General features: G+C 34.8%; 2 protein-coding genes across 2 annotated transcripts; both read right to left on the reverse strand.

The window, feature by feature from the left end:
* Nucleotides 1-4,538: 4,538 nt before the first annotated feature.
* LOC105229804 (uncharacterized) lies at nt 4,539-5,207 on the reverse strand. Its single transcript, XM_011210264.2, has one exon. The coding sequence runs from the start codon at nt 5,205-5,207 to the stop codon at nt 4,539-4,541; it is 669 nt and encodes a 222-aa protein (XP_011208566.2).
* A 5,455-nt stretch (nt 5,208-10,662) lies between these two features.
* Nucleotides 10,663-12,123, reverse strand: LOC105229756 (arginine/serine-rich protein PNISR). Its single transcript, XM_011210191.4, has one exon. The coding sequence runs from the start codon at nt 11,957-11,959 to the stop codon at nt 10,982-10,984; it is 978 nt and encodes a 325-aa protein (XP_011208493.2). The 5' UTR covers nt 11,960-12,123; the 3' UTR covers nt 10,663-10,981.
* Nucleotides 12,124-12,445: the final 322 nt, after the last annotated feature.

Consider the following 12,445-nt stretch of genomic DNA (forward strand, 5'->3'; position numbering starts at 1 on the left):
AGTTACATAGGTATATCCATATATGCATATAATGGAGCTTTAAAGTTAAAAAATTACTTAATTATATTTCAGTTGGCTGAGGGGAGCATACATTTAGAGAACTGTATAAAATCCAATTAGATAAAACATCAAATGAAAAGCCACAATGGTTCGCTCGCTTCCGTTCTGGAAATTTGGAAATTTCAATTTACACTGATGGAATAATGTCTTTAGCGGAAAATTGTAAAAAGTGGTCAACCAAAATGGTACATATTTGTTTATTTATTTATGTATTTAGAAAAATAAGTTGAAGTTTAATTAGAAATACGAAAAGACTTTTTCGACTGCCTAATATTTAATTATTCGTCAATATTTATTTTGTCACCTTCATAGTAATCTCCACCAGATCTAATGCACTTATGCCAACGATTTTTCCATTTTTCGAAACACTTTAATAAGGGATAGCCTTCAGCCCCTTCAAAGAATTTTGTTTAATCTCTGCGAACTTTGGAGTTCCTTAGAGCGTCAATTTCAGTTTGAGGAACAAGAAAAAATCAAACGAAGGAAAATCTGTTAAATATGTTGGTTGATCGATGGTAGTCATTGCGTTTTTGGCTTTGAATTCGGTCACAATGATCGCCCGAAGGTGCGTTATCATGTTATCATCGTGTAAAATCCATGAATTGTTCTTCCACAATTCGGGCCGTTTTCAGCAGATGTTCTCACGCAAACGCCTCAATACGGCCACATAGAACTCCTTACTGGCCATCTGTCTCTCAGGAACAAATTCATGATGCACTAAACTCGAATATCGAAAACAACAATGAGCGTCACCTTCATTTTTGAGCGGCTTTGGCGTTTTTTGGGTTTTGGCTCGTTTTTTTCTCTCCATTCCGATTATTCTTGACTCATAAACCCATGTCACATAGGCAGTTATGTGAATGTTGAATCGGAATTCACACGATCAAAAATGTCCAAAGAGACCTGTTTATGGCACTTATTGAAAAAAATCCAGCTTTATCGGAACGAGACGGACAAGAACGCTTTTTATACCGAAAATATCCAAAAAGATCAATCGATCGGACTCGCGGGAGATGTCGAGTTCTCTTGCCATCTCTCTAACACTGGTCTGACGGTTTTCAAGCATCATATCCTTCACTTTTTTAGTATTTTCAGCAGTTGGAAAGGTTGAAGAATTTAATTACAATTTCTGGGTATTTTCTGTCACAATGTTAAACCTGCTGAGGACCAGTTGGATAATCAAGCAATGGATTGATATCTTCCGCAAGAATAACTTCAATAGAAAACTACTTGCAGCGGCATTTGCCCACTGATAGATTACCATTTGATTTAGGCCATTAAGGGGAACGTAAAATCCTTCCCTGCGTAAGCGTTAAGAATACCAATCAAAAGGATATTGTCTAAATTTTCTAAATTAATGTCTTATTTCAACAATAGATTTTTTATTGAATTATAATTGACTTCAGATAGCGCTCTCAACATTTGTCTCATCCCCCATCTTATAAAGAAATCACTTGAGAACATATTTGGTGAATGAAAATATATTATTATGCCCTTTCACTACACTCTTTTAAATCCATTTGTTCCCAAAAAACTAAAACATTTTCATATTTTCCATCCTTCCAGCTACCAGTGAGCCCGCTTATCTTTTTTTCATGTAACAATATACAAACTCCCATACATAACTTAATCCATTAAGACCCCCATGACCGCAAACTAATAGCTCCTGCAAAATGCACATCAATTTTGTGGTCACATGTGAGTACAAGTTGCCCCATATGAAAGTTGAGTGCCCCGAGTAATGACCTAAGCCTCACCCCACTTTGCGCACTGGAGCATCGTTAAGCGGAGCAAACTTTGAAGTGTGTGCATTTCGTAGCTGGTAAAGTTTGTGTTGGTTAATAATGCGCCTAGGGTTATGTAACTACATTAATTTCATTTAAATATAACAAAGTTGCAACATATGCATAACAAACGGGTTGTTAGCCACTTACTTACATACTTACTCACTGTATTTGTATAGGTGATTTGTAGAGGAGTGCAGTTAGAAGAATTTCAATGAAACTAATAAAATACAAAATATGAATTTTATAGCAAACACAACTTTGAGAGCATACTTAAATTATTCATTTTAATTTTTTGTTTAAAAATTGTTACTAAATTGATTTTTTTTTTAATTTTCAGAATCATATTAATATGAGCAAAAAATAGGATGACTTTGATCATAATTTAAAAATTCTTCATTTATTTTTCAACATCTATGTCGTCCCCCACAAAGTAATTTCCCTTCCAAATACACTTGTGGCAACGTTTCTTCCAATCCTCGAAACAGCGATTCACGCGGTCATTTGAATTTGCTGAATAGTTAGAAGACACACGGAGCTAAATCAGGCGAATATGGTGATAGCGGCACGATACGAGTATTAATTGAAAACTTGACGAAAAACCACGTGGTGCAAAAACCAAGATTTGCAGACTCATAAGTTTGCCTCTTTTAATGAATAGCTCCGAACAAACGACGCATAACACTCAAAAAGTATTCCTTGCTGACAGTTTGGTTGATCGGAAGCATTGACGTGATTGTTTCGGCTTTGTTTGTTTCCGGGTCGTAAGCATAGATCCAAGACTGATCGCCAGTCGAAAAGAATTATTTCATAGACGTTAATGCGACTCTATTTTTCGAAAAAAATTACTTTCTCTATTTATCTTTCACTTTTCTTAGGGCCACATGATCGTTCAAAATGGTTATCACTAATCCATTCCATATTCCAATGATCCCAGTGAGATTTCTGACTGTTAATCGTCGATTCTCAATTTCCCTTATTTTATTGACGTTTTGATCATCAGTTGATATTGATGACCGTCCTAGACAAGCGTTCTGGACCCCCTTTGAATAATTATCACCGAATACCTTTTCCAACATTCTGAACATTTCGGTACCAGAAATTTGATTCCGCATACTCAATTTAATGTAACATCTTTTGTTGAATAATGTAACTCACCTTAAAAATCGCCGAATACATTTTATGTAGTTCAGAAAGACACGACTATTTTAGAGGATGAATAGCGTTGATTCCGAAGCGGAAATGTAGCAGCTGACAGCTGAGTTGAATGTACACATTTATATGGAGGGCGACAGATTAACAACATGTCCTCTACCTATACATTACATACACCGCTTTATTAGCATATCCGTCTTTAACATACAAGTACCCATTCTGAGGCGGCCCTAAATACTAATGACTATTTTGATGTGACATATGGCTCAGATGTCAGTGACAGTCCATCAACCTAGAAAAAAAATATTTCGACAAATGGGTATTTGTACAAAATTTTAATTAAAAAGACTTACCATATTTTGCCCACAGTAGTACATTCTACTTATTAGTGAATGTGGTGCTCATTTTGAAGTAACATGACAACATCTTGAGTTTGTGCTATATATTATATAAGTATATGTAAAATACTAAAATCTTCTAAATTTCAATCGCGTTAATATTGTAAAGCGCATTCTTTATTTGGAATATTTCACCTCATATTTTAAGTTTCTACAATCGGAAACGAAATTTATTCATGTCCTTAAGTTTTATTTCAACTTTAACCATTTCATAGAAAAATACAACCTTGAAGCCCTAGTGAAAGCCGTTTTCATGCAACACTGATAGCTTAATCAGTAAACAGCTGATTTGCACAAAATTGAACATCCACACAAAAAACTTGTTTTTTCACAGCTAACTATCACCAGCTAGCCAAGTTGCTGTTGGAAAATCGTTTCTTAACCCAAAAAACCTGTAGAAGAGAGCACAAGTTGAGAGCGTAAGAAGTTGAGAGAACAAGCAGCTGCCAGTTAAATTTCTGCTAACTGAAAACACCTACTGCCATATGAAGAAACAAACACATGCGTGTATAAATGATATTTGACGCCTTTGCATTGCTTTTGTTTATTGTAAAAAATTCGAGTTGTTAAAGCAAAAGTTCTGTTCGTTCACTTCAACTGAAAGTCGCCCTGAAATAATTCATTGGGTAATAAAATAGGCATTTTCTGTTATTCTTCTTATGTAATTTTCTTTTAAAGCCAACTAGTTCCGAATTTAATAAACACTAATCAATCTTAGGGAAGTCTTCTCTCGTTATTCGCATTTCAGAAGTATGCAAATATTTTGTTTTCTACTCGAAATTTCTATTTTTGTGAAATACAACAGAAGATTCTTTCCGATAACAGTATACACACTTCTATATGTACCTGAAATATTTCCTAAAATATTACCATCAAAGCCAAATGTCTAGTCGACCATATTAGTTAACGATCATAAAAACCAACATACATATATGTACATACATAGGTAGGTAGATACATACTCACATGAAAAATACAGAGTCAGTTCATTAAGAAATAAAAGACGTAATTTTGTGCTGAACGATTATAATTTCATTTTTATTTTCAGTAATTTTTTTTTTTATTATTTATATATTTTTTTCAAAAGCAAATATGTGTATATGTAAATAGGCTGTAATTTACCGCTTTCGCTGTCCACCGCTTAGAATCTAGGCACACTTCGTGCCCGCTCGCGACGTCCGCTGCGATGACCCACATCACCAAAGTGAGGAAAGTGCCTGCCAAAAGGGCCCGACCACGGACCATGTCCATGGCGACCCATGCCACCATGACGGCCACAGCGACCACCATGTCCGCCAAACGGATGAGAATCACCAAAAGCGCCACGGTGATGATGATGATGGCCGTGACCATGATGATGACCATGACCGTGACCATGGTGATGGTGATGTGGATGAGGCCCCACACCGTGCGGCCTCATACCTGGAAAACCGGCACCGAAACCAGGAAAACCCATCATATGCCTACCTGGTGGAAATCCGCGCATTGAACCCCACGGTCCGTGAGGGCCGGGCATGCCATGACGCCCAGCCCAGGGACCATGGTGAAAGGGATAGAAACGCGCTCTGCCGCCTTCGCCTGCACTGCGGCGTTCTCTAGGTGCCGCCCCCTCGCCATCACTTTCACTGGAGCTTGAGCTCGTGTTGTCCCTCTCTCCACGCGCACTCGCCAGAAAAATAGCTTCGTTAAGTCGGCGCTGCGCCTTGCCAGCCCGCTTCATAGCCCTGCGTAGATTTAGTCGCTCACCCGTTCTTGTTTGCGCCACGTCACGGCCAAGCTCACAGTCACCACAATTTGCATGATTTGTCATCTTATTGCACACACACACTCGCACACTGGATTTTACCAAAATTTCACAATGTTTTTAGGCACTCGCACTGCTGGAGCTACTTTTTGTATGGCTTTTTTGTGCTTTCTATTTTGCTCTCTTTTCTATTTATTTATTTTGATGCTTTTTGCTCTCTTCACTTTGTGTGCTCTGCTTATTTTGTTGTTGATCTATTTTGATTGATTCGCACTTCAACTTGTATCTTCTCCACTTTGGGGGTTTACACTTTATTGTGAAATTCACTTCTGGATCACTATATTCGATACTTCAGATTTGTATATTTTTGCACTTAACAAACTTGTTGCTGCTTTGAGTAGTCACAATGAACGCACTCGTTATTACTGATGTCATTGGCTGCGGCTGCCGGGCCTTTTATACCAAAATTCTCTTCGTGTTATCTCTATTTACTTTGTCGCTCTTCTATATACTTGTTAATTTAATACGCAGTAAGTAAATTACTAATACAGCAATAAGTAAATATTTATCGCTGTATATAGTATGTATGATTCCTATGGGATTCCGTGCAGAAACTCACTCGGCAAATGGAATAAATTAAATAAGATAATGTTAAAATAAAAAATAAAAGTAAATTAAAAAAATTAAAATAAAATAAAATAAAATAAAATAAAATAAAATAAATTAAAAAAAATAAAATTAAAATAAAATGAAATAAATTAACTACATTAATTTGAAAATATAATTTTAATAAAAATAAATTAAAATAAAATAAATTAATTTAAAAAATTAAAATTAAATAAAATAATTAAAAAAAAAATTAAAAATACATTAAATAATTAAAAAATAAAATAAATAAAAAAAAAAAAAAAATTAAAATAAAATTAAATAACTTAAAGTTAAAGTAAAAGTATATTTATTTATAAATAAAATTAAATTTAATGAATTAAAATAAAATAAAATAAACTAACATAAAAAAAATTAAAATAAAATAAACTAAATTAAATAAAATTAAAAATAAAATAATTAAAATTAATGAAATAAATTAAAAAAATATATTTTAAAATATCAACATATAATTTAAGTAATTAAATAAAATAAAATTAAAATAAAATAATTTAAAAAAATTAAATTAATTAAAAATAAAACTAAAATAAATTAAATTAAATTAAACTAAATTAAAAACATAAAATTAAAGTAAAATAATAATAATATAAAAATTAAATTAATTCAAATAAAATTAGTTAAATTAAAAATAAATTTATTTAACATTAATGAAGAAGTAAATTAAAATAAAAAATGTATATAAAATAAATCCAAAAAATTAAAATTAATTAAAATAATTAAAATTAAATTAAAAAACATAAAGTTAAAGTAAAAATAAAAATAAAATACAAAAAAATGAAATAAATCAAATAAAATAAATTAAAATAGAATAAGTCAAAGTAAAAATAAATTTATTTAAAAAAGTTGAAATAAGTATGTAAATTAAATTAAATAAATTAAAATTAAATGAAATTAATATCAGAAGGGTAAAAATTAAAGTTTCTGTTAATAAAAAATTAAACTTAAAAAATTCCAATTAAATAATAAGGCATAAATTTAAAAGAAAAAGCTTGATTAAAATTAAAAACAACATACCATGAAAATAAAGATGTAAAACAAAAAAATAATAATAATAAAATAAAATAAAAAAAAAACAAAAAATAAACAAAACATAAATATAACAAAGTATAAATACAAAAAAATATATACATATATAAAACAATATTTATAAAATATTCGCAGTTAAAAAAATTAAAATTAGTTTAATAAATTAAATTAAATAAATATAAATAGTATATGCAGTGCAGTCTTAATATATACATATATGTATGTGGAATCATTAAATCTTTAGCGAATGCATGTAATTTAACTAAAAAAAAAAAATAAATAAGAAAACTTAAAGTAAGGAATAATAAGCCAATACAAATTTAATTACAGAAAAAATTTAATTGCTAAATTTTAAAATTAAAATTAATTATTAAAATTAAAAAATTAATAAAAATAGAAAAAAAATTAAAACTTAATGAAAATAAATTAATTTAAATAAAATTATATATTTTTTTTGCAATAAGTTTGACATTTGTAAATTTTCCTACAGGGACTTTTGTAGCCTTCAATATACATATGTACTCCAGTTTTATAACTCTATAGTATTTATCGGGCATTTTGTTTTCGCTTTTATATTTCGCAGATACCGCAAAAAATTACGCAGCCGGAAAGCGGTAAGCGAAGCCTAACGTTATACATATACTAGACAATTATAGTGCATATATGCTTATCACGACACGTATCGTGCCCGATATAATGGGAAAATCTACAAAACTTTCGAAAAGCATAGAATATGATTTCATCACTTTGTTTTACAATACATTGTGCAATTGTGTTGTCGATAATGTTATAAAAGGTGAATGACATACAAACGAGCAATACAAAGCACCAAAAAAGGAGCTAAAGCATGCCATCGATGATAGCAAAAAGAAAAAATGGCAGGAACTGCTCGAGTGTATTAACAAAAACCCTGGGGACTTGGGTATAAAATAGTAGTGCTCAAGCAAAGCAACCTTACTTAACGGCTGAGAAAAAGTATCAGATCGTAAACGCACTCTTCCCCACACACGAAAAAAGGGCTAGGGATCCAGAACAAACTCTAAGATTTTCTAAGATTTTTTCAAATACCCTAGTCTACCCTCGAAGAGCTATAAGTGGCTACTGCCAATCTCAAGGCCAATAAATCACCCAGACCGGAAATCCTGTAAAAAATCGCTGCAGAGCGACCAGTTTTACTATGAAATATGTACAAGCCCTGACTCGGAGTCGGAATATTCCCTGAACCCTGGAAAAGCAAAAGTTGGTGCTAATCAGTAATCAGTAAGGAAAAAGGAGATCCCAACTTGCCATCAGCATACTGTCCACTATGCATACTTGATACAGCGGGAAAGCTCTATGAAAGGCTGCTTAAACCTAGACTCAAAGAGGCTATCAACGAAGCTGGAGGACTCTTCCCTAGACAATACGGCTTTAGACCCAGTAGATCAACTATAGGAGCTATAAAATACTAACCTTCTAGTTAAAAATCCAGCACTTCTCAGGAAAGGCAGCGAAAATCACCTCCCAACTCAGAACACTAATGGCCAACATAGGAGACCCTAGCAAAGAAGAGAGAAAGCTCGAAATGTTGACCATAATCAGCGTCTTATTATACGAAGCAGAAATCTGGGCAGATGTGCTTAAAAAGGAAAACCGGCGGAAGTTAGTGGCAAGATTGCGCCGCACCGCAGCCCTCAGAGTGGCATCAGCCTACCGAACAGTGTCAAGCGATGCAATATTAGTTTTAAGAGGTAATGCCCCAATTGACCTTCTGATATCCGAAAGAAAATATGCGAAAACAACAAAAGCGCAATAGAACAAATAAAGAAAGATACAATAAGAACATGGCAACAAAGATGGGAATATGAGAGTCGCGGTAGATTGGCCGGTTGGACTAATAAAAGATCTAAACTTATGGACAAGCCGCAGGTTTGGAGAATTCGACTTTTACACATCCCAGCTGTTATCCAGTCGCGGATACTTCCACATAATGGGAAAAGTGAATCAGGCCTCTTTCACTTTACATACCCAACGACAAGACAGAAGACGACGCTGAATTTTTAGAATTTGTGCGATGACAACGAGAACGCATCGCCGTAATCAGCGTCATGCTGGAGAGTGAAGCAAACTGAGGGATTATCCAGAAGTTCTCAGCAATCTTGCTACGCAGCATAAAGCGGGACCTGGACGCAGTTGCGCAGTTGTAAATCTTTCAATGCGAAAAATAGAATGCCACCCTGAAGCAATGCAAATGTGGTTCCAGGGTGGGCGACTGTTCTTTAGAAGAGTTTTTTTGTGACCTGCAAGTAGCACATACCGTTGCTGTGCAAACTTTATTTCTTCAATCATTTCCCGACAAATATATTCTAGAAGGTCGTGTGCAAACTTTAAGCTAATCGGTCCAGCAGTTTCGAAGATTGCTCTCGGTCGAGAGAACGTTGAAGACAGGTCTCGTTCTGGACGACCTTCGACCTTTTCAACTGATGAAAATATCAAAACAGTGAAGGATATGGTGCTTGATAATCGCTGGCAAGCTTTGGAGAGATGGCAAGAGAGCTGGATATCTTTCGCGAGTCCGTTCGAATGATTTTGGTGAATATTTTTATTATTCTTGCTCGACCTCCCAATAAAACTGAAATTTATTCAAAAAGAGTACCGTCAGGTCTCTTTACACGTTCGTGCGCATTCCGATCCCACATTCATGGAAAGCATTAAAACTGCCCATGAGACATAGTATATTTATGCATCATGACTTTGTGCCGGAAGGACAGACGGCCAACAAGGGGTTCTACTTGGTCGTATCGAAGTGTTTTCGTGAAGACTTCCGTTCAAAACGAACGGAATTGTGATTTTTTCTTGCTCCCCAAACTGAAATTGCCGCTCCATGGAATCCGTTTTCAATCAATGAAAGGATAAAACAAAGTTCGCTGAAGGTCATCCCTAAAAATGCTTCCTCTTTTCTGTGTTTCGAAGACTGGAAAAATCGGCGCCATAAGTGTATTACATATGGTGGGGACTACTTTGAAAACAATAAATAAATATTGAAGAGTAATTAAATATTTTGCGTTTTATTTGCAATTTCCGGGTACTTTTTTGTCACAATGTATATTGACTTTTGTCGACGTAGATATACAATATAAGTTAAAGTATGCCAAAGAAAAAAATGGCCTACATTTAGGCATGGTATAGTGCTTAGTGCAAAATATGCCAACTCTGCTTTTTAAAAGCCTATTTTTAGGCTAACTTACATTACAAATTTGCCTACTAAAACTAATTAAGTTATTTGCCTAAAAGTAAGCAATATATTGTATGGAATCCATCGCATCTTTTAATATCGCAAAGGAGTATCACTGAGAGAACGAACAGCAAAAAGAACAAAAAAGTTTCTTCTTAAGACTCAGAAATACGGTGGCTTCTCTTTCCTAGTTGGTCCCTTTTCCACTAACTTCATGCTACTATAACACAAGTTGCCTTGTCTGAGAATGATAACACTTTCAGAAACCAAATACTACGATGAAAGCCATCTAATATATCGGCCATAAAACTATATTTGGTGTCTAAAAATCACAAATATCTTTACCAAAATCCACATTCCCTAATTGCTTTCTTCCTTATTTTGAAAATTTCAAACCAACAAATTTCCCAAAAAAATTTTAATATATTTTTATTATCATCTGAGCAAGAGTTTCGACTCACATATACACCTTTTTGCATATGGTATAGTGATGAGTCCACACGATCGATGGGTTTTCGGGCCCACGATTCATTTTACTGACTGAAACCAGTTCAGCTCCATCAGATGCTTTAATAGTGAGTAGCGAATTTTCCTTTTATTTTGAATAAAACAACATTTTGTATTTTAATATTTCTTTTAATATGTATTTTATTTATTAATACTTGGTGTATCATGTATGTTAGATATATAGATGCTATCTACTATAAGCAAATACTAGGGGTATAATATTAATTTTTTTTTCTGCATCGTTTTTTTATATATTTTTTTGTTTTTTTATTTATTATTATTATTTTTTTTTTTTGCTTTTGCATTATTTGTTCGTTTTTTAAAGTCTTTTTTATAATATTTATGTAAGTGATTAAATATACGATAAATATGTGAGTGTATAAAATATAGCAGTCAAATCTTCACAACTCCTCCACCACTGTTCTCTTTAACGTTGAGGCTCACTGTGTGCTCTCCGCCTGTGGTTGCTCTCTTCGTCATAATAAACTGGTATCATCATACCGCGCTGATCCATTATTGCTGGTATACCTGGAAAATAAGAACGATCTCGTGGATGTGAACACAAATAATATGGATAATTAGAGCCTGTGTTTCTTGTAATCGCATCCCTTTCGCTTCCAGCACCACCATGTCTTGGCTGATGCTTAGCGCTGTGTCGCTTCTTATGCTTATGCTTTTTCTTATGTTCGTCTTTATTGTGGCGTTCATGTGAATTAGATCGAGATCGTCTGTTTCCTCTACCAGCTACTTCGGGTCTAGTATGTGATCGCAGGTGGTGTCGTCGGTGATGACCATGTGGTATAGGGGGAGCTGTTTGGAGGCTGGCGCCACGAAAAAACTGCGCCAATTGACGCAACTCTTGATCACGTGTCTTGGAATGACCACGAGAGTGTCCCCTTGAAGGGCCACGTGAGTGTCCGCGAGAACATCCACGTGAATGGCCACGCGAGTGACCACGAGAACGTCTACGGGAACGTCCGCGTGAGTGCGAACGTGAGCGCGAACGATCACGTCCACGTCGATTACGTCGTCCATGATGGTGTTTACGTCCATGGTGACGCTTGGACGGTTTGCCCACTTCGTTCGTCAAATCAATAAAAGTTTCGCCATCACTGTCACTAGAACTTGAGCTCGAACTAGAACTCGAGCTGGAACTAGAGCTAGTACCAGAACTCGTACTAGAGCTACTATTTTCGATATGTTTCGGTTGCTTGTGCTTCTTCTTCTGCTTTTCGCTTGACGCCTCCAATCGCTTGATGGCTTCGTTTAGCAATTTCTGTGCTTTGTATGCTTTCTTTACCGCTTTTTGCAATAATTTTTGATCTTTGGCATTCTTCTTTGCTTTAACCGCTGTCGGTTCGTGACTGCAGCAAGCTTGCTCCGGTTCTGTCATTACAGCTTCCATGTCCTCCACGCTGAGTGTTATTTATGGGAATATATAAGTCTGATTTTTAAATATTTCCTCACCTTTTTTACTGTTGTATTTGCTTTATTTACACTTCACTTTTCACTTTAGCTTTGTTTACTGCTTTCGTCGTCGGCTTCGTTGCTGAACTGCTGCTGATTGCTTGGCTGCCGACCGCTTTTATACACCAACAAAACGTTGCAAAAACGTTTTAGCTCGTCCGCTCAACGTTGACCGATGCAGAGAGCAGCAGTGAGCACCAGCGAGCGCCAGCGTGACTCATGCGTCAACGTTTGAAAACGTTTGCGATAATTCGCTGTGGCGTCTACTTGTTATTGTATCTACAGTACTGATAACAATATTTGGCGGCGGAGGGCAGATACTTGTAATTAACTTGTAATGCGTAGCTTAAATTGAAAAACATGAAAGTACATAAGTATATCAGACTTGTATGTATGTATGTATGTATATAATTGCGCAATTTTT

Source organism: Bactrocera dorsalis, chromosome 4 (assembly GCF_023373825.1).
Source record: "Bactrocera dorsalis isolate Fly_Bdor chromosome 4, ASM2337382v1, whole genome shotgun sequence".
In the NCBI taxonomy this organism is placed as follows: Eukaryota; Metazoa; Arthropoda; class Insecta; order Diptera; family Tephritidae; genus Bactrocera; species Bactrocera dorsalis.